Genomic DNA, 24,690 nt, shown 5'->3' on the forward strand with positions numbered 1-24,690 from the left:
ATTTGAGCTTGAATTTGGGTACTCGAGGGATGTTTTTCTTGTTTCGTCAGAAGTGCGGGGTGGTGCGGTGCCACCAAAGCACGCACTGATGGCCAGGGGCATTTCTATTCAGTATTTTCCCAACTTCAGATCACATCCCAGATAGTCTAACTTCTCTGACAATCAGATCACGTAAGTTTTAGGACGTGATCTAAGATCGAGAAAGTATTGATTAGAATTACTTCTAGCCATCAGTACAGCCTTCGAGCCACCCTGCACTGTTGGCAAAAATAAAATGTAGACTTTATTTGACTTACAGTGAAAATTACATGTCTTTGACGATTGGTTTTTATTTTCTGCCTTCAAAAGGAAGTGATGTCAGTGAGAAGGAGGCCAGTCTGTTCCTATCTACTATTTTTTATTATGTTAAGAAGGTGAATACATAATATGTACATATAATAAAAAGTTAACGAGCACCAATTGATATGAGCTTGAATTTAGGTTACTATCTCGAGGGATGTTTTTCTTTTTTCTCCACAAGTAGCTCTATTGGCACTACTATTTTTAGCAGTACTGAAGTCTGCACTGTGGCCGGGGGCATTTCCGGTTGTACTTTGCTGAACTCGGATTACGTGCTGATCGTCCAACGTGATATGAAGATGGAAAAGTTGGGTAATTGGGCATGTAATCTGAGGGCAGGAAATGCACCTGGCCATCAGTGCAGGCTTCGGAAACATTCTGTGTAAGCTTGTAAAAATCAACAATTAGGTCTGGCACTTCTTATTACATACAAGTCAACAAGTACCTACATTGTTCAGACAACACTGCCTCCCAATTCTGTGGATTTTACTCTCACACACATATGGCACCGAAAGGGTTATTAATATTAAAAACATGAATATATTTTTTTACTCAAGAAAGTAATATTTTGATTCTTATGTTGAAGTAACCAGGTTTTATAAGTATCTTGTACATACATATGAGATTACAAAGTTATGGTTAGGTTAGTTGTCCTCATTTATTCAGTGAATTAACTTTTTTTTATCATTAATTATGCTTGTAGAAAGGATTACATTTATTTTTATCCACATAGGTAACAAGATCCGTGTTATTAACTTATCGTAGTATAAGGAGGTGAAGATGACAACGAAGTTATAGATTGGTAGCCTAATGGAACTGCTTTTCATGACTTATAAGAAATACTTACTATCTTGGAGGATAGTAGGAAGTTATGGTTAGGTAGATATAGGTAGAAACTATAATATCTTTTATCTTTGTCAAGTTACGAATTCATTATGGTTGTTATTTTACTTACCCAGAGATAGCACAACAACAGGTGTCATTAATGACCAATGAGATGTTTATTCTTGGCCACAAGATCATGTTACTCACAGCGCAGACATAGAACAACGTAATATTGCTCTGCGTGACATTAGTACTTCTACTTTTAATACAACTTTGTTATTTGTCATTTCCACCCCTCGAAGCTTCATATGGTTTTATTCAAGATGACAATAACAATAGGCTTCAGATCGTGTTATGGCCGAGGATCAATGTTGTATTTGTTATTACAGACTCCCTCTAGTTTGGACTGGGTCCTCGACCAGATTAAAATACGGCTGGACTAACCAGTGGTATTTTTTTTATTAATCTATAGAATCAAATCAGAACCAAATATGAACTCTAAGATGATTTTAATAATCAGCTACAGTATATTCACCCACACAGTAGTTTTGTATTGTCATGGCAATCCAGTAACATAAAATATTGATACATCAGACAACAGGGATGCGCATTATCAAGTACAAGAAGTGTCAAGAAAGTCAAGTGTTCTTTAACTCTTGGAAAAAATTCAGTCATAAACCACTTTTAGAACAAATATTTTTACTAAGGTGTATGATTTATATTCTAGATCTTTTTAACTGAAAGATATTAATAACATATTCAAAGTTGATTGTTCAGTTCTTCTGTTAGTACTTAAATAGTACTTATATTTTACCTGCATAAATTAGGAAATTGTATACATAATAATAGAAACTCATTTGACTCTATAATTAACGTTTTATGTTAAATTTATTAAAAGGCCGTCTTTAGTAGGTAACTTAATGTTCAAAATACATCTTAGGGATCACTTTCTCTTCAGTGGATGATCATCAGCTTAAAATGTCTTCTTTTTCTCTCACTATTATATGACTAAAGGATTTTTTTAGTGTTCAAGTAAATTAAGATCTTACAAATAATATAGCATTGAAAACAAAGTTAGAAATGTGTTATAAATGTCAAATAGTTACAACATGTCACTGTACAATTAGTGAATTAACACATAACAATACTATAATTCCAAATTTGCTGCTTTAGTTTGGCTACTAAGTAGTTTGGATAATGACTATAGACATATGATTTGAATGCCCCATCTATTAATACTTTAAATAATTTCATCTGTTCTACTCTGGGTGTCCCCAAATTGCTATTTTCTGTGATATCCATATCAGAGTTTTCAAACCATCATAATATTTTCTCCAATGATACGTATATATAGAGAAGTAATAGTATGTCAATGATTAATGAGTTTATTGTGTTTAGAAATTATTTTGTTAGGTCAGGTGATGTAATTGGAGTGTATTTTGTGTTAACTGCATTCCAATGCTCTCATAACAAAAAAAGGTAATATGGAATATAAGTTTTATATGTCTTTAAATGTTTCAGGACAATGTGGCGAAAATTATTAGTCCTATTGTATCTTCTGGCTATCATCATAAATTTTTCTGAAGGGAAAAAAAAGAAAGCAAAATCTGTAACAACAGTATTAGATGCCAAATGGGAACAAACTCCTCTAGTATTAGAGATTGCTGAGTATCTGGCGGAAGAGAGTCCTGAAGTATTTTGGCAATTTGTTGACGGCATCAGTTCCATGGACATACCGCTGATAGAGCTTGGTAAGTTAAAGTTCTTTCACTGAAACATAAGCTATTCATGTACTATTCAAAGAATGAATTCCCACCAATAATGACTAAAGTAAACTGTGATAGGTTTGTAATCAAAAGATACAAAAAGACAATACTAAATATAAATAACCTGTTCACAAAAGCAGTCTTAGTTTAGAGACATTTCAGGAATAGGTTAAAAGGTTAAAAACACATTCAAAGAATGTCTTTCTGCAATAACTGACAACATATTTACCAGTGGTTAAAGGTAATTTTCGTTGCTGTGTACCTCAACTATAATTATAATGATGGAAACTCTTGATAACATGCCTACTAGTGTCCACAAGTCAGTTGTGTTACAATGCTTAAAATGGCTGTGTAAGTCAACTATAACTATAATCACGGAAACTCTAGATAATACGCCTACTATTGCCCACAGGTTAATTGTGTTGCAATGCTCAAAATGACTGTAAAACTTGCCCTACAACTAGAGTTGCGTAAATTCTTAATAATATGTCTACCAGTATTCACAGATCAATTGTGTTGCAATCGATATTTACTACATCTAAGTTTATTTATAAGTTGAGCGATATAGAAGAAAAATGGTATTAAAAAATGTGTAAGGGGGAAATTTTTCACTACTGAATAGTGCTCTGGGGAAATGTTGGGTGGTAAAACATATTCTGTATCCATGTAATTTTGTAGATGTCAATATTTGTGTTTTAAGTTGTCAACGTAAGAACTACCTAATGTGATTTATTTTCAATGTGATATTAGGCTCTGACAAAACCATGTACGATCGAGCACTCGCTGAGGCCGGCAAGCTATTGTCACCTGCTCAACTGTCCCTACTGAAACTCGCAGTGTCGCTGCATGTGTATTCTCCTCGGGTAGAGATGTACCACCAGATGGCTCAGCAGAGAGGTCTCAAGTGTCCAGCTGCTGTAGATGTGGCCGGAACTGTCATATGCTCACCAGAACAGCTACAGGTCACAGTCCAACAAGTAAAGGTCAGCACAGTTCAACTAATCCAAATTTAATGTTCTCTTTTTTTTATTAACAGAGATCAAGAGCTAGATTTTTAAAGCCAGCCTTTAAAAATAATTTCTTTAAAAATAAAAAAAGAAGAAAAGTATTTTGCTACAGGTATTACAGTATTAATGGGGTATTACAAGAGTCAAAAGCAGGAAATGTAGGCAATTTTATAGCTATGACCAAATAAAAAGGGCTGAAGATAAATATGTGCACTTTTTTACTGTATATATTTGAGGTATGGTTTCAGGGAGTAATGAGTGAGGGTGTAATGAAACATAACTTAGAAAATTAAAATTACATATCATTTAACCCTTTTAGAGCTACAGCGTCTATGTCGTAGACGCTGCGTATTATTATATGTATTGGTTCAGTTTATGCAAGTTACTGGCTGAAAACGATGACAGTTCATCCAAAAGCCATAGAGTAATGATATTTGTATATTTGATTGCCGACGACCAGCCATTTATACGTCTTCAACGTGAAATAAAAAGAAGGTCGGTTCGGATGTTTACGTTGCGAGCGAACTGCCGCTGTGCTTTGTTTACTCTGTTTTATCTTATTTTATCCATTAAGTTGTGTTATAATTGTGAAATACTACTTCATTAGTATTCCAAATCATTGCATTACTTCATTTTTCATTTGTGTTTTCCGTGTGTATTATATTTTACTAAGTTACAAACTATGTCTAATAAGAACATTGCGGGTTATGATGAGTTACTTCACCTTTTTTATAGTTTTATTACTGAATAAAACAATTATTTAGGTAAAAAAAGTGTTAACTGTGCTTGAATTTCTTCTTTTATAAATAATACTAAAGTTAATAAAGTATTTATGCTAATAATAGTAAGTGTATTACATTTCTCTTGAGCGTTTCAAACATTACATGTAGGGCAAAATTTGGTGCGGACAACAAATTATATTTTTCATCCACACTTTTTATTTGTTGTGTAAAATTAAAATAAAATATATGGAATTTGTTTAGTTTTAGTTACTCTTTCCGATGGTAGCATCAGAAAAATAATATAAAATTGTTTACATTCTAAAATTGTATGCCAAAGTGAAAAAATTTACATTATAAAGAACATTTTTTTATAACAATCCAAATATGTACAAATGTACTTTTTTGTATTTATTTCTGTTTATTGGTTATTTATCTTCAATACAAAAAAAGTAACAAGATATGACCTCAAATAAAATAAAAAGAAGGTCGGTTCGAATGTTTACGTTGCGAGCGAACTGCCGCTGTGCTTTGTTTACTCTGTTTTATCTTATTTTATCCATTAAGTTGTGTTATAATTGTGAAATACTACTTCATTAGTATTCCAAATCATTGCATTACTTCATTTTTCATTTGTGTTTTCCGTGTGTATTATATTTTACTAAGTTACAAACTATGTCTAATAAGAACATTGCGGGTTATGATGAGTTACTTCACCTTTTTTTATAGTTTTATTACTGAATAAAACAATTATTTAGGTAAAAAAAGTGTTAACTGTGCTTGAATTTCTTCTTTTATAAATAATACTAAAGTTAATAAAGTATTTATGCTAATAATAGTAAGTGTATTACATTTCTCTTGAGCGTTTCAAACATTACATGTAGGGCAAAATTTGGTGCGGACAACAAATTATATTTTTCATTCACACTTTTTATTTGTTGTGTAAAATTAAAATAAAATATATGGAATTTGTTTAGTTTTAGTTACTCTTTCCGATGGTAGCATCAGAAAAATAATATAAAATTGTTTACATTCTAAAATTGTATGCCAAAGTGAAAAAAATTTACATTATAAAGAACATTTTTTTATAACAATCCAAATATGTACAAATGTACTTTTTTGTATTTATTTCTGTTTATTGGTTATTTATCTTCAATACAAAAAAAGTAACAAGATATGACCTCAAATAAGGAAATAGTAAGGAATTTACTAAAACTCTGCATTTATGCCCTAAAATGCTTAGCAATCTTGGGTATGGCAATGCGCCAGACCCCTTAGCAGTAAAAGGGTTAGTAACTTTTTTCACATGTGTAATAAATTAAAACATGTTATCCTCTCCAGTCATATTTTTTATATACTGTAAAAATTTCCTATCGTCTTCAGTCATTTTTTTTTAGTCTATGACCTAAAATAATTTTTCTTATTCTTTTACAAAAGAAATCATGTACAGATATTGGTGATAAAGATTTTTTTCCCAAAATTATTACTAAAAATATTGCATGGATAACTCAGTGAATTTAGTTTATTACAATATAAACTGTTAACTACTTGATGTATTTTATATTTCACGTAGTGTTTTAGAATTCAGTCCTTCACTTATTTTTAAAATAACAGGATTTTTATAAAATAAATAAATTATTTAAAATTTAATTGCATATGTTTATTTGAGGCACAAACCTGTTCATATCTATGTGGCATATACAATTCATTATTCTGACCATTGGAACCTTATTTATATAAATCTATACCTCTGTTGAATTACAAATGTTAATTATTTTGTCTTAAATCTAAATTATTTATGTTTTGTATGCATGAATTTGGTATGACATTAAATCTTTCAAATGTAAACCATTTTTCACTTTAATTACATTGGATTTTAATTAACTTATTACTATTATGATAAATTTATCTTGTCAACCTGTATAAAATATGTATTTATTTGTGTTACTAGAATTTTCGATAAAACACTTCAATGGCAACCGCAAAAAAATTGCAAAAGTCGTTTTCATTGAGAGTCAAAAAATAAATTTTATTCATCGTTAAATAGTTTACTTGTTGACAGTGAATTATTTATTAAAAATATACGATAACTTAAAATAATACAACTTATTGTATAAAATCTAAGTAAATTAATAACATACTTTAATAGTATAGGTTTAGAATGAGAATAGATAGTTTTCCTATAAATATTAGAACAGTTAATGTTGGGATCACTTGTTTTAGAATGAATTTTAAATAATGTTTAATTATGTGTTAAAAATGAGTTTTGTATTTTACCTTAATGAACAGACTAAACAAGATAGTCGGCGTGTAGAGACATATCGGCTGGACCATCACTATCCTGGGTCAGAGAACAAGAGCGTCGTTGCTGTCCTGTATGGAGAAATTGGTACTCCAGAGTTTGCAGAGTTCCACAAACGTTTACGACAGTTGGCTACACTGGAGCCGGTGGACTACGTGCTGCGCCACTTCGTCAAGGTATTGTTGGCTTTAACAGTGAAAGTTTATGTGGACTTTTTAATTATTAAATATATGAGAGGTGATAAATTAATTTCAACCTTTTTCGTTAACACAATGACAAGGATTATAATGAACTAACAATTACCCATGACTTCACACGAAATTTCGTAGGTTTTTCACCTGTATGAGCACTTCTGGTTCAAGTGAGTTATATTTCCAACACTAATGTTGAGTTTGCCTTCTTCCCACAATGAAGAAAATATGTTAAAAAGTGTATATTTATGATCATTGTAATTAACTTTGATATAGTATTTTTTGTTCCATTGCTGATTTTGCCTCTTTTTTGATCAAGAAAATACTGAAATAATGAATAATGAAAATTACTTCATGATGGTCATTACTGCTCATATTTATAAATTCAATTGTGGACAATTACAATTTTTTTTTAGGTTGAGGTGTCTTGCGAACCACAACAAAATTATGAAAAGATGCATGCTATACATACCTGTACTTTTTTATAAAGTGGTCTAACACTTAAGCACACACTTAAGTGGTTTAACCATTCATTCATTTTGAAGACAAATATATCATAACTTAACCCTTTCAGGTCGCAAATTTTTTTATCCTTGATTTCAGCCAGGTCGCGACTGTTTTTTAGTGATTTTAGCATGCATACATTTCTAGTTGTTTAAACAACTGTAGATGTTTAATTTGCCAAACAAAAAATATATTCTTTTTGTTAGGACTCGTTAAAATTATTAAAATATAAATGAAATACAGTTTTTTTATCAAACTGGTAATTTTTTTATTGTTAAAAAATATATATCTAAAATTCAAATATGTATACAAAATTTTACATAACTTGATATTAGTTTATCATTACCTTCTAAAAATTAAAACACATAACCTTATTTATAACTTTTTATGAATGTTTTATGATAGTTTCTTACCTTTTATGAAGATCTTTTGAAGGTTGAATACATACGCATTGTATAATAAAAAACTATTTTATAACACTAAATATGTCACTTTATCGAATTCATTTGGAACACAACCAAAAAATTTTTTTTGGTACTAAAATAATTTACACTATGGAAACAATTAGATTACATATTTACAATAAAAGGCTATAAAGTTTCTAAACTGTGAAAATCAAATTTTCTATAATTATTTTATATGTTTTGAGAGTGTGATACTTCTCAAAACACTCTGTAGGGACACAAACTTGGTTTCTGGGTGCAGGTGGCGCAATAAAAACATTGTCTCTTTCCTCTTAATTTTTCTGTTGCTGCACACTTTACAGTCTTTTTTCTTATTTTCAAAGCTTCTTAGGAAGTGCTGTTTACCATCAAGGACGTTCAGGGTTGTCGGTGGTGGACTTGCGCTTGCGAGTTGCTGAGCTCTCCGAACGTTTCCAACAAGCTCAGTTACTAACAACTCCCTAAACTTTCGGTGTTCAATTTGTTTGGAAGATTTATTCAACTGTTCCATATTATATAGAAGGTAACTGTTAACAACTGAGACCTCTAGAAGCCAGAAAAATAATTTTCTCCACCACTTTACAGTTTTTCTCATAAATTTGTATGATGAAAGGTAGTGGTCAATGAGATCAAACACCTCCCATGAATTTATTATATTCACAAATAACTGTTGGCTTCTCAATGTCTGTTGTAGCACCATTTTTTCCTTTCCTTTTGACAATTGTTTTATCATTGTTATATAAATACTAAGCATAAGGACATCACGTTTATCACGCCAAGCGGAAAGTAAAAACATCTTTTATTGTGTCGAAATGCTTTTGTTTTGTGTTGTTGCAATTTTAAATTTTTTCTTCTTTATAACCATCAGGTAACCCTTTTCTGTTTTGGTTAATTGTGCCCAGTCAGATGTATATTTAGATTTTTTAATTCTAAAGCCAATTCTAAGCCAGTGTAATACCGATCTGTAAACAAATGAAAGCCACAACCAGGATGGTTTTCACTCAACTTTGTAGCAAGGTGTACCACAATTCTGGCAGTAAATGGTAAATCATGTCGAATGAGAGATTCTGTGGTTGTTTTTTCCCCCAAAATAAGGTTCAAAGTTATACACATAACCAGATCTAGAATCGCTCAAAACAAACACTTTGAGCCCCCATTTGTTAGGCTTGAGCGCATTATATGTTTTTAAAATTTACTCGACCTTTGAAGGCAACAGTACTTTCGTCAATACTATTTTCAAAAAGTGGTACAAAATATTCCATAAATTTTGTTTTGTAAATAATTTACAACAGATTTGATTTTGTCACTTCTTGACCTAACATTTGGATTGGTCACTGGAGCAGGTAAGTGTAAACACCAAAATATTTGGAAAAATCTCGTGCGGAGAAAAAACAGAATGGAAAAATGATTGCTCAAAAAGCCAATTGTTTGAGAAGTAGTCTTTTAGTGAAGGTTTTGGAGAGAGAGCCATAGCCAGAATTACACCAATAAAAGCTTTTAGTTCTTCCAAAGTAACATCAATCCATGAGTGCCAGATTGACCTAGGCTTTAGAGGTTGGGCTAAATGAATTTTTTCTGATGCAAATCGGTTGGTCTCTTGACTATATTTGACAGTAGCTCTGATTGTAAAAAACAATTGAAAAAAAAACTGTAAAACACTTACAGGTTTGTTTGTAGATGGTGGTTTGTAGCCCCCCACTTGCATTTGTGTATGAATATTGAACAAAGTTCTGGCCCGTTGTAAGCACACCAATCAGTAGAGGGCCTATTAGATTGAGAAGGTCCTTGTCCTAAATTGCCTTCATCACTGTCATCACTATTCTTCATCAGATAAATTTTCTAACGTTGGTAAAATCACTTCTTCATCACTGTCAACTACTGAATCCTGATAGTTTCTTCATCTAGGCCTAGTTCATCTGCAATTGCAGTGTCACTAAGAGCACTTGTAGAAGGCCTTGGGTTATCCATTTTATTATAATCACTGGATAAATGTCATAAAATATAACTGTTCATTGAAAAACTAAAAGATAATATTGTTTAGTCTGTAACTAAATAAAAACTAATTTTTCAGCTGGAGGCTAGTAGCTCAAAACTTACAACTATACACTTGTCTTCAAACTCCTTATTGCACACGAATAATTTATTTACATAAAAAGACACATTCCTGAACACATTATTACTTATACTACTTCTAACAACACCTACTCATTTATAAAACAAATATCTAAAACATTACGTTAACCTCAACAACACTCACGATCGAACTCAGTGAGAAGTAAACACTGGCTAGCATTCGCATAGCAACAGACGCACGTGGCCGTGAGTCACGCCGGAAACAGCTGTCAACAGAAAAGAAAAACCTCTAGAAGTTCGAAAATCGGCCACTAGAGCGCAACAGTTCACGGGCTTGCATAATGTGCGCGGGGTACCGCGCCATACGCGCGATGTTGAAATATTTTATTGGCGCCGTACTGCGCCATACGACCGGAAAGGGTTAGAGCCTTCAAATATTGTTGGGCTATTTAATATATGTAACTGTCTCATAACTGCAGTTTATAATGTGCAGGCACTTTGAAAACTTTTATGGCTTGCAGCGCCTGGTGGTGAGTTTCATCAATGGGCATATCATATAAACCTTCTCCATGGAAAAACACATATACATACAAATTTTCATAATGATCGGTCAAATAGATTCTGAATCTATCAATGTCATATATACAAACATCCTCTTTTATATATAAATCTCAGACAAGTATTTTATAGATTAGTGAATAGTTTGATTTAAAAATAAATATTCTTAAGTTTGAATGTGGCTTTATTTTTAACAGATTTTTTCCTTAGTACTTGGCATCTGCAAAAGGTCTATAATAAAGTAATCCTTAAAAGAATTGCAGGATTTTTACAAACATGTAAAATTTTTATGTGCCAAAAATTGTATTCAGATTTTAAGAATTTATATATATATATATATATATATATATATATATATATATATATATATATATATATAAATCACTTGGGAATAGGCTTAATTATGTTACAGACAAACCACTGTTAACACCTGACATATAGGATCTTATTAGTAACATAATTGAAAATATTTGCCACTTATTCATTCATAAGTGTCAGAAAGCACTCAATTTTAATTAACTGTTCATAATCCAATTTCTGTTTGTAAGACTGTGCAAATTTATTTATTAAACAGAAATATAATTAGTATTACTACATTACTAATAATTGTACAAACATGATGGCAACCAAAGTATAGATCTTACAAACAATTAGTGCTACTGTTTTAGCCAAATCATTCAGTCAGTTGTAGAAACATTTTAGTTTATCTTCAAGAGTCAGAGTTACTAACTGATCTTAGAACATAATAATAATTTTCGTTGATTATTATTTGTTCATAAAACATGCAACTTGAGTTAATTATCAGTTAAATATTAAACAAAGCAGGTGTCAGGTTGCCCAATTGGCATTTTATGCACAGTTATGCTCAGGTCTGAGAGGGCTACAGACCATTAACCTTTTAAACTTATATGTCATAATAATGATTATCAATGTAATATCTATGTACTAGGTGATGGATATCTTTTTTCTAAACTTATAAGAAACTCTGTTTAAACAAATTTTATTTTATTTAAGGAAAGACCAAATAGGAAGCTGCGGTTGTCAGGGTACGGTGTGGAACTGCAACTTAAGTCAACAGAATACAAAGCAGAAGACGACACTAAGGTAAAGGGTGCTGGTGGTGCTGATTCTCAAGAGGAAGACGAAGATGATGAAATTGAAGGATTTGTCATCAGCAAACTCAAGTAAGACAATCTTAGTTTTGGTTGGCAAAGTTAAAATTTAATCATAAAATGTATTTATATTACTCTGACCTGACAATATTAATTACATTACTTCAGATTAGTGTCAGGTGATCATCATTAGTTGGCTTAAGAAAAAGTCTAAACTGGGATTTAGGCTCGAGTCTCTGGAGTGATGCTAATCTTCAGCTATTGAGTATAGGGGATATTACAGTGTGTCCTAAAAAGAATGCCGGGATTTATCAAAAGAAATTTCCAAAATTTATTAAAGTTAACCTACCAATCAGAAATAAAACTAAAGATAAAAACTTATTTAATTCTAAATTAAATTGGCTCAATCTAGAAATTAAACAAAATCTTTACTCTAAGCAAGAAAATTTTTCATTACAAGCTTTAGGAATCACACTTGGAAATAACAAAAACAATGTATCAACTTTATTATGAATTTAAAAAAAGCCTTAATATTCTTGAAATTATTGAGTTTAAATATAGAAACCAAACAAGTTAGAAAATAAATTTAAATTACTCAAGAATGGTAATTAACTAATTCTTAACCAAGAAAAGAAATTGCCTTTTGATGAACAATAACTGGTATGTAACTTCTTATCAGAAACCTTCTCCAGAGAAGAAATGGGTCTTTTGTGTAAGGGTTTACATTTTAATCTAAAAAGTAAGAATGATAACAAAAATATGATTATATATATATATATATATATATATATATATAGAAAATAACAAAATTTAGATTAGAGTAAGAAAATTGCAATTATATATATATACATTATATATATTCTACTGTTTCTAAAAGTATTAATGAAGCATAATCTTCACATACAATAAACAACAAACATGATTACACTGTAAAGAGTTTAAAATAGAAGGATGTATTTTATTTGAAAGCTGATAAAAGTAATACTATTGTTATTACAAAAAAAGACGAATATTTTGAAAGAGTGGGATAATTTTAAGAAACTTTTTGGACAAGACAGCAAATTAAAAAAAAAACTCCTGCACTAAAGTCCATTAAATCTGTTTCAGAAACCTTAAAAAACTGCAAACATTTAATTGACTACCAATTATACAGAAAACTTACAGTTCCCAAAACTACAATTTCAAAATTATATTACCTTCTAAACATACATAAACCTGGAAATTGAATGTGTCCGACAGTGTCAAATATCAACTCTCCAATCTATTTCTTTTCTCAACTATTAAAAAAACACTTTAAAATTTAAAACCCCTTACTTCACTTTCAATCTAAAATAAGTATGATTTTATACAATCAGTTAAAGACATTGTCATAGAAAAGACGAATAACTGGTATCTTTTGACGTAGCACTCTTAATAAAATTGAGATTGTCATCAATCTGATTGAGCATAAAACTGGCAAAGTCTATATTCTTAGGGCGATCATTGGGTTTAATCTGATGTCTTAAATGAATTTTGTAGGTATGAGGTCCAAATGTTTTACAAATAATATTGTGGACTGTCGATTTGGGTATGTTTAACTGAAGACTTTGTTGGAAAATCTATTATTTCGGTCTTGTGATATAAGATTGTTGGATTTATTCGGTTTTGTCATCACTTGTTTTGGCCGGCCAGTTGAATATCCTTTCAACACACTCCCTGTATCATGAAACTGTTTAAACCAGCGATAAATTGCTTTATCATTTGGTGAATTTTGGCCTCAATACGTTACTCAAAACTGACACTGCACACTAACACTCGATTTAAATGATTTAAATTCTGCGTACCGCAGAACACACTGTGCCTTCTGTTGCAGCATAAACATTGCACTTGTGACTGATGCCATGCGTGCATATGAGCCACAATAGCAGTCTGCCACCGTGCAGCTGTTCTGCGTATGCCAAGGTCAAGGTTTGCTCCCATGCTACACAGTAAACAAAACATAGTTATTTCAACTTCAATTTGACGTTTATCGTTTAGTTATCATGAATAGTTTTTACGTAATGGCTGTATAAAATCCTGGCCATTCTTTTTTAGAGACCGTATTTTCTATAGGTCTATATTTACTAACCCTAGCGTGTCTGTAGGTTCTATGTGCAGACGTCAACTGCTAGACTGTAAGCATACGATTGCTAATTTTTTTTATCTTTACGTCGTACTTTGTGCAGTTGTACACATAAATGGATTAATTATAAATATGTATATATATATATATATATATATAATTATATATTTTATATATATATATAGACATAGACATAGACATAGACATAGACATTCTTTATTGCCATTAAACATGATATGCAATAGGCATAGTCAAATTACAACATGATTTATAACCAAATTACAATAGAATCTTCAATTGCTGGTTACAAGTTAGACAAAGTAAGTTTTTACATTGCAAAAATATAAAAATATGAGTTTAAGGCACATACAAAGCGTCAACAGTTAAAAGATCCTTAAAACTAAATTAAAATGGTAACTTAGCCTAGCTTAAAATTTAAAAGTTGTCTCGTTAAAAGTGAAATTTAAAAACTCTTTTACATCATAAAATGGATTATCTATTAACCAGTTATACATAACATTCTTAAATCTAGTACTGCTGATGTGATGAACAATTGGTGGGAGCCTGTTAAAAAGCTTTATGCTCATAACATTGTAGGAAGACATAGTTTTGCTTAGCCTATAGTGAGGAAAACGAATAGTGCGACTAGACCTGGTAAAATGGTTATGTACATCAGTAGCAAGGGAGTGTTGAAATAAATTATTTTTCACATGACATAAACATACAAAGATATACAAGTTGATCACAGTCAAAATTCTCTCTCTAACAAAGAGTGGTCTACAATGGTCAGTTGAACCTGAGAAAGTTAATATCCTCAATATCTTCTTTTGTAACAATAAAACATTTAATACACCTATACCATTACCCCAATACATAATACCGTACAATAACACAGAGTGAAAAAAAAGCATAATAACATTGTTTTAAAAAGTTGGTGGGTACAATTTCTCTTAATCTTCTAATCAGGTACACTACTTTACAAAGTTTACTACAAACATGTTCTATATGGGAATGCCAAGATAATTTTGGGTCAAAATAAAAACCTAACAATTTAACAGGTTGTACAAAGTCTACATTATTACTATTGAGAAAACTATTGTTTACAGAAAAGTTTATTATTTGAGTTTTTTCCACATTCAGTAAAAATTTATTTGCTGCATACCACTCAACTGCTTCACTTAGAACTGTATTTGTCATGTAATCACACAAATTGAGATAACAGCTATTGGACTTAAAAAAAAGTAACATCATCAGCAAACATAAGTGTACTAGCCGATACATTATCAGGAAGGTCATTAACCATTATCAAAAAAAGAAAAGGGCCCAAAACTGAACCCTGTGGAACACCATACAGAACTTGGGCAGCATCGGATAGAGAACCATTGACAGAAATTTGTTGATAGCGGTTATATATAAGTATATATATATATATATATATATATATATATATATATATATATATATATATATATATATAAAGTATCATCTCACATATTTATAATCTTAAATAAATATATTTTTTAATGTGGGTATTATAATTAATACAAATATCCATACATTTTTACGTAAACTGAATATATTGTGGGGGCCCATTTTATAGGTTACTATTTCTATTATTTAAAAGTGGAAAAGAGAGGGCAAGACTTTTAGTTTTTAAAATATGACTGTTTTCTTGAACCTTCCACAGATATCTGACTCACAATGCTGGACTGCATTATGCACCATAATGGCGCTGTGTTGGTATGCACAGGAAGGAAAATTATTAGGTATACACTATGTTATGTCGACACATTGAAAGAGTCAGAAATAAAAACTAAGGAGCTTAAAATAGATAATTTCTCACATATACCGCTACAATGAAATTTGTTAGGACACTGTAAATATCTTGGCATTTCCTGCAAATACAGCTGATAGTGAAAACCTCTCATTTTTGCACTTGTCGTAAGGGTTAAATACAGTATTTCAGTTGTTTGTTTGGTATGAAAATGGACTAGAATCTGAAATTTTTGACCGGGAAAATTTGTAATTTGATAAAAGGTTTTGAGTGCCCACACTGTATCAGTTTTCTGTCATATTAGGGAAACAGCCTACAAGGATTTAGAAGAAAATCTTAAATGAGAACATTAGTCGAGTAGTACATCAAGTTAAATGACTCTATTAGGAGAATACAATGCAGAAAATCCGATCTTAACAGCGTTCACCATTTAAAAACTGGTGCTAGTTTACAGTTTTCAGAAGTTACAATGTAGGTATTGATGTAGGTGGCTTAGTATTCTTTTCTTGGCTCAAGGTGGGAAAGTTTTAATGCACACTTTTTAATGCATACTGGACCTAAGAAATAATCTTATTAAGATAGTAACTCTCATCCCTATGGAGAATTTAAGCATTGGTCCAGATGTATATAATTTTTAAATATTTGTCTAGCTGAAATGAATATTACAAACAGCATTTAATAAGGTTGATCAAGTACAAAATTACAGATGTTCAAAGATTTTACTTAGTTCTAGACTGGCATTGTATTAGCAGTGACAATCTAAGCGTGATAACTCAAAGAAAATATGCTGCTATAAACTGAATACTGTATTATGCCTGTCATACCAAAGTATAATATATGATACAGAGTGATTTTCATGAAAACGCTTAATCTACCTGTACATTGCTGCTTTTTTTCCATTAAATCTTTTCTTTATACTTTCTTCAGCAGCTCAAGGGTCTCAGATGGAGATTTTTCAAGCAAATGGAAGAATTTAATATTTACATGTTGCCCTACAAATTTCAAAATGTAACAAATAATACAGTGCCTTAATAGGACATTTCTCTTCAAACAAATACTCTTCTAATTAAATGAAAAAAGTGATTCTGTCAACTTTCTGATTATCTTGTATTTTATGTTTCGTAAGAGCTTAGAAAAATAACTCAGTCCAAAAGCCATTTTATTAGTGAGAGCTTCAATATATGCTGTAGTACAGATATGTTCCAGACAATTGTATCCGGACAAAAGAGAGCAGCTGGAGAGGTTTGTCCAAGAACTGGCAGAGTCCAGTGATCAACTAGCCCCACTCAAGGTATGGCAGTTCCAGGAACTGAGTTTACAAGCGGCTCAGAGAATCCTCTCAGCTCCTAAGGAAGAAGTCCTGCACACCTTCACACATATTGCTCAGAACTTTCCCATGCAGGTGAGGGAAATGTCTTGATAATTAGTTTGAATCTTCATAAACAGTATTTGAAATAGTAATAAAAATTGTGTGTTTACTCTGTACTCAAAATAGAAGTTGACGTATAACATCTTCAAAAATTGTATGAATAAAAAACAGTGTCCATAGAAAAACTAACTATACATAGTGTGGTATTCTAACATTTTTTGCTTTGCTTGCCATTCTTCAATTTTATGTATGTCTTAAAGTAGAAAAATAACTATTCTTGGTTACATGAACTATATTGAGATTTGTTATTTTTATCAAATTAAATAAACCGATATAACGGAGTATCGAAGAACCCTACTGAATGTAATCCAAGCCATAGTGTAAAGACTGACAGACAGACTGGCTGTCCTTTTATTCTTGACCGTAAACTCAATAGAGACTTGGACAAAGATGACCTTATGTACTAGGTTTCAAGCCTCTAGGCCCTTCCTATCAAGAGTTATTGCACAGACAGACAAACTGGCCTCTATCCTTCGGACCACGAATTCAAAAGGATTTTTTTCTTGAAACAGAGTGAACCTATGTTTAAGTTTCAAGCCTCTAGAACCTTTCTATTAAAAGTTTTCGAACAGACAATCGGATGGACAGACATACATGCAAACGCATTACGCTTTGGCATTTTGACCCCAAAATCACTAGCGTTTTTCTTGAACCAAGAAGAGTTTATTTACTAAGTTTCAAGTCTAGAACCTAACGCCAGTCGCAAGTTCGATGTTTACGGAGCAACAGAAGACATGAGTGTGTTCTGTTGTACACAGAACTGAAATTGATTGTTAGTGTGCAGCAGCGTCGGTTTAAGTTAAGTATTGAGGTCAAATTTGGCCAGATGGTTAAAAAATTCGTCGCTGGTTTAATCAGTTTTGTGACACAGAACGTGTGTTGAACGGACATTCAACTGGCTGACACCGTGGACTCTACATTTGGGAATGTTTAACTGAAGACTTAGTAGGACAATTGGTTTCTTCAGGCTTTTGATACAAAATTGTCGGATTTCTACGGTTTTGTCATCATTTTTTTGGCCGTGCTCGCAACTGGCTCTGTGCGAGTATGTTACAATACTAGACTACCAGTGTGCAGCTTTTCTGCACATGCCAAGGTCAATGTTTCTTCCCAAGCTACACAAAAAACAAATAATTATTTCAACTTCAATTTGATTTTTATATCGTTTAGTTGTCTAAAATCGTTTTAAGTAATGGCAATTTAAAATCCCAGCATTTTTTCAGAGACCCTGTACTTTTCAAATACTCTGAGTATAGTTGATATTTAGTTGTATTTGATTTGTCATAGTCTGGCAGTTTACATCGCTTTCACCAGCTCTTTTGAACACTTTGTCATATCTGCAATGTTAAATAAGTGGGTATTTTGCTATGTATTGTTTGTATTGTACCAGATTTCTTTTCATTATGTGTTTTCACAGCTTATTATACTGAGGAACTTTAATAAAAAAGTAATCATTAGCTATACTCTCATGCCATCGAGAAAAAAACCGTTTCATTCATTTGATTATGTCATTCAATATAGTCTCACAATGATATTTTGAATAAGTTTCCTGTCCCCGATAAAATGGATTTGAATTTCAAGTGGAACATAATTGATGGAATGTAAAATTTATTGTTTGTAGGTTAAATAAATACACGCATTGAGGATATTTAAGGGCTCTCAAATTTTGTGATAAAACATTTAATTGATGGGATAATAGTGTCTCTTACTTACTTGATAAATTTAACTATAGTTAAAGGTCAGTTTGAAGATTGCCTAAAATCAGCTAAAGTCACCCCAGTTTTTAAAAAAGGTAACAGAAATCTACCAGAGAATTACCAACCCATTGCAGTTGTGCCCGATTTTAGTCAAATAATTGAATATTGTTTGATACCTCAATTGCTTAATTATTTTATAAACAATGCATTGCTATATGACCATCAATATGGGTTTAGGCCAAAACTCTCCACTGCAACGGCTTTAGAAACTATGGTTGAGGTCATTTTAAAAGGTTTTGAAGACAAGTTAGTTATACGTTCTAGTCTGATTGACTTAACCAAAGTGTTTGACAATGTGTTCCGTAGTATATTATGCAAAAAACTATAATATTATGACATTAAGAATGGGGAGTTAAATTTGTTAGAAAGTTACCTAACCAACAGAGAGCAAGTCGTTAAAGTCAATAATTCTCAATGTCATAGCTGGTGTCCCTCAAGGGTCTATATTGGAATCATTTCTATTCTTAATCTATGTAAATGATTTTAGTGTAAATTTACCTTCTCTATAAGTACTATATGCCTATGACACCACACTGATTAGTGCAGATGGAGATATTGCTAGTGTAATGCTACAGTTAAATACATCCCTAGAACAAGCTAAAGCTTGGTATTCTGCAAATAGCCTTCTAATAAATGAAAACAAAACTGATAATACCATTGTTCACCCTTAAATACCATTGGATTAATGATAGTTTATTCAAACCTGTAAAACTACTTGGCTTCTATCTAGATAAGAATTGTGCTGGAATGTACAGTACATATTGATAACCTATGTAAAATATTATTTAGGGTTGCTTGTATATGGCATTCGACTGTGGGGCAATTCCAGCACAGCAAAAAACGTTTATGTTTGACAGAAAAAATCTATCAGAATATTAGCCTGATTATCTTACCAAGAGTCTTGCAGACACCATATATCTAGGTTTAAAATTATGACCTTGGCAAGTACATATATTTTCTGTAACTAATACGTCTAAAAGAAAATTAAGATAGATTTGAAACACATTGTACACTCCATGAGTATGATATCATATCTAAAGATAATCTAAGAACTCCTAATATAAGGCTAGATAAATATTATAAAAACCATAAATACCAGCAATTAAAACTATTTAATAAGCTTCCTCTTTTCCTTAGATCTTCACATTTAAAGCAATTTAAATCAAATATATCAGAGTGACCTAAGCTTAAGGAATTTTGACACTATTGAGAAGTATATAAAATGTGATGTGTTGTAAATAAGAAAATAAGGATACTCCATAATTTATTATATATTTATTATAATAGATATGACTGGAAACTAGTATATATATATATATATATATATATATATAATATATATATATACTCTTCTAAGTACTTTAAAGTTTAGACAAAAACAGAATATCCAGTGCTCATGTTTTTATTTTCAAGTTCTCAGAACCCTTCATCAGAAACACACTCAATTAAAAACATACAAACAGAACTCAAACCAAGAATTAAAAACAAAACCAAAATAAAATTTTATCAAATAAATACCATAAACAACAAGATTCCAATCAGCCATATGTAGAATGTTTGTAAATGTTTACATAGAACAAAACAATTTTTTTATAAGAAGAAAAAGAGAATCATCTTAGGTTCAACCCATCTCGTTGCTTGATTTTAAAATTAATTGATATGCGATTTCAACATTTCTGAAATTTATCAGATTTGTATTTTGATTGGTATGTATATTTATATATACCATATCGAGCTAAATATTGAATCAAGCTAAACAATTGTTATTTTGACGAAGCCTATTGTAATCTTTGTACTTCTTAATGGCCAATAAAACTTATGATTTTAGAGCATTACTGTTTTTTATATATATTTTTTCGGTTTTAGGCCAAGTCGTTAGTTAGAACAGTGGTGAATTCTGATTTCAAAGCTGAAATGCAGAAAAATCAAGAGAAATTTGCAGCAACACTGAACCTTCAACCCTCGGATACTGCTTTGTTTCTCAATGGGATCTTTTTCGACATGGACATCGTGGATATTATGACGATATTAGACTCTTTACGACAGGAGTTGAGAGTATTGGAGGGGCTGCATCTTTCAGGTGAGATAAACATGATTTTGTATTTTTAAATGTATAAAAAAATAGTTTAATATGTTATAAATAGTGTTTGTTGTACAGTATATTAAAGGTTTTTCCATAATGTGGAAATTAAAAAAAAAGAATTACTGTTTTATTTTAATAAAAATAACATTGTAAATTTAATTTTTCTGCACGTTTATTTAAATTCCCTCAGAACTCACTATAGTCAACCATAGCAAAATATCTTACATAAGAGAAGTGTGAAAAATATTATCCACAATATCCCTTATTCTTTGTTACTGTTCTTATGTGAACTTTTACAATAAATTTGTACAGTATCTAAAAAATTACTCGTCCTGTACTGCTCAGTTACAAAAAGGAAAAAATTTCTTTACAATGAATTGTTTGTTTGAAGTTTATTGTCAACAACGTATGATGTAAAAGTACACCAGGATTAAATACATGTACCATTGTTATGTGTTATAACAACAGCATACAACATTTCAAGAATTGCTATCTGCCCTCTTATTCATTAGTCAAATCCTAGAATAAGGTCAATAATAAAAGAAAGTTTTTAAAACGTTACATTTCTGTCGTTGTGACATATAATAATGCATAATTTTAGTAATTCCGTCACCCTTTCTCTCTTCATATGATGCAATGCAGTATACGTACATCAGAATTAATAATCAAAACAAATAAATTATTTTAAATGTTCAGTTGCATGGTGCAACAATCTGATTAAGAAAATCATTGTATTTGATTTATTGTTATAATTTATCACATGCAGACGAATCACAGAGCTGGTGTCCAGATATCTAAGGCAGGATTTAAGCATTGATATTTTGACCTACCAAGCAGACTTGAGACTAATTTTGTAATTATTGTTATGGTCACACTTGCATATTTTATATCATTAAAATATACTTAGGATATTTTCAACATAAAATGTCAATGTGTAATTTTTCTTTAACTCTGTAATAATGCATATGTTTTTACTTGTGTCTATATGACAATAATTGAGACTAAATCAAAGTAATCCAGTAAATAACCCCTTTGTAGGTATCTCAGACAAAAGTACTCTAAGCACCCTTCTGGGGTTGGACCTGAGCAATGCGGGGGGCCGAGACTACGCCATAGACATTCGAGACTCTGCGGTGCAGTGGATCAATGATATAGAGCTGGACAAGCAGTACCGACGGTGGTCTTCCTCTCTCATGGATTTACTGCGGCCGACATTCCCTGGGATGCTGCGCAGCGTACGCAAGAACCTCTACAATCTGGTATTCTCAGCCATTCATTAATCAAAACTTTACTTAATAAATGTAGTTGAATACATTTCTAGATAAATAATTATAATCACAAGTCCTTTCTGGTTAAGGTAATCTTTAAATTGCTCTTAAATGAATATTATTAAACTTGCTTTATAGTCAAAATATTTTAGGTGAAAATTATTTTTCAAGAATTCAATTGTATTAACACTCTTCTATCTGGTTTTTAAACGGTTTTAACTCTTAAAACGCTAAAGAAAATTTGGCCTCGGTTCAATTTGTGTGGATTTAGAGACTTGTAAAATGTTTTTGTCTATTTCTTTAAAGAAAAAAATAACAAAAAAAAAAATATTTTAAAAGTTCCACCGGTTTTACATGTAGACGCACTGTATATGCAAGAGCAGTATAGTTATATCTGCATGCCATACCCTGCATCATAGGACGAAATGTCAATAACAGTAAACAGTATAGCACTAGATTTTTTATTGATTTTTCATGTGACAGACAATCCAGTTTGCTTCCCGATTGTTATAAATCAATACATTTACAGATTCACAGCATTTTCGTGAATTGTAATGTACACAGTAAATTAAAATAGTAGCTTATGTGGAAACTTCATATTGAAATTCAAAACTCTAAATAATCATTTCTTTATTCAGTCAATAATTTCTGTATTCCCCAGCACATAAGTATTAAATATGCTTTACAGACAATTTAAGTCAATTTACTAACTAATTTAATAACAATTACAATTATTTACAAACTAACAGAACATAGAAGATTTTTGCACTTATTTAGGTTCATTGAATGACATATCTTTATCCAGTATATTTATTGAGTAACTTATCCAGCGAAACAAGTTAGACCTATCTATTTTAAGTGAATGATCAAAACATTTTTCTGCATTTTCAAATCAAAATGTCTTTACAGAAAAACTAACAAATTGTTATAATAATGCCATGTTTTGTTTTTGAAAACCTGGAAGTCATTTTGAGAACAAGTATTTTGCCTCTTCTGCAGGAGCAAAACATTAAGTTAACTGTAAAAATAAGTAAAGAAAATAAAAAAATATAACACTGGATATGTTGATAAGTTGAGAGTTAGAGATGTTAACCATCCCTCTGAGTCGAAAAACATGGCAAGATACCAACATAGGTACTAATCCCACAGCAGGTGATGCTGCTTTGACAATGAAAAAGAAGATGGTGGTGAGAGTAGCTATTGATCCATCATCAGTTGTGTAAACAAAAATTCTATCAATCAAGAGGTACAATAAATGAATTGATGACAAAATACAAAAGTTTAAAATTTGATGAAAGCTGAAAATGTTCTGTTTTTGTAGGTGATCATAGGAGACCCGGCCCAGCGCTCAGTGTGGCCACTAGTCAAGCTGATGGAGTCATTCTACGTACACACTGCTCCACTGCGGCTAGGACTGGTTTTCGCTGTCAACAGCACAGCTACCGGGCAGGAAGACGCAGGAGTGGCTCTCCTCAATGCTTACAACTACATCGCAGAACTCAAGGATCCCTATCAAGGCCTTAGCTTTATTACAGATGTAAATACTTATTTTCTATAAACCAATATATTTTTGTAGAGTGTAGAAGATCACATATTATAGTGTTAAAAAGTTACTCACATTGATTTTCTTAACTAGTGACATGAATAAACATCATGCCTTTCAAAAATTATTTTTACTGTTTGAATATGACAAAACTACTCACGTCATGTTGGAAACTGTTAAGACATTTCTGGAACTCATTTTCAAAAGGTCATTTACGTGGGTGACATGAACTTGGTATTGGAAACAGGAGAAAAGTTTTTACTATAGCAGGAATTATGATTTTTTCCAAGCAATAATATTTTTGATTGGGGCATTTCTCCCACCAAGGAAATTTAAATATTTCTGCAGTGAATTGCTTTATTATATTTTTTAGCTGGTGAAAGTAATATATTGTCATTTTATCAACATTTAAGCACATTTGGATTTAGGAGAAAATTATACTAACCCTTTGAATGCCATTGAAATTTTCCCTAGTCACATGCATAAAATCCCAGGCGGTTTATTTTTGCATATTTGCAAGCTTTTTGGATAAAAGCTGTTGTAAAATAACTATCAAACAGATTTTCATAATTTTGCAATTTGTTCTAATAAAGAGATGAAACATACTGTTGCAAAAAGATTGCTTTATAATAATATAAATATTCAATTTTTACAAAAAATGTTTTTACTTTTTTATAAAAAGTTAAGTTTGAACCTAATGTAAGTGTTACATTATTTTTAAGATTTTTTTTTATTCCATGTGAAAGGCCAGGAATATTTGAACGAATGTCATATATTATAACATTTTTTACTGACAAAGAAAACACGTAAGATGACTCAACTGAAGGTAACATTTTACTTCAAATTACATGCATTTAGGAAAAACATGATTATAAAAGCTATTCATTTGGTTTTCA

At 31.2% G+C, this 24,690-nt stretch overlaps 1 protein-coding gene across 1 annotated transcript in view; it reads left to right on the forward strand.

Moving 5' to 3' along the window:
* LOC124359932 (UDP-glucose:glycoprotein glucosyltransferase) overlaps positions 1-24,690 on the forward strand; it is a 62,737-nt gene that overhangs the window by 1,452 nt on the left and 36,595 nt on the right. The window contains exons 2-9 of the mRNA XM_046813082.1: positions 2,686-2,915; positions 3,681-3,913; positions 6,946-7,134; positions 11,742-11,911; positions 16,921-17,116; positions 20,767-20,980; positions 22,022-22,242; positions 23,573-23,788. Coding sequence (XP_046669038.1) covers positions 2,690-2,915; positions 3,681-3,913; positions 6,946-7,134; positions 11,742-11,911; positions 16,921-17,116; positions 20,767-20,980; positions 22,022-22,242; positions 23,573-23,788 — 1,665 coding nt within the window. The 5' untranslated portion in view covers positions 2,686-2,689. The remainder of the gene's footprint in view (positions 1-2,685; positions 2,916-3,680; positions 3,914-6,945; positions 7,135-11,741; positions 11,912-16,920; positions 17,117-20,766; positions 20,981-22,021; positions 22,243-23,572; positions 23,789-24,690) is intronic.

The sequence above is a fragment of the Homalodisca vitripennis genome, chromosome 4, assembly GCF_021130785.1.
Source record: "Homalodisca vitripennis isolate AUS2020 chromosome 4, UT_GWSS_2.1, whole genome shotgun sequence".
In the NCBI taxonomy this organism is placed as follows: Eukaryota; Metazoa; Arthropoda; class Insecta; order Hemiptera; family Cicadellidae; genus Homalodisca; species Homalodisca vitripennis.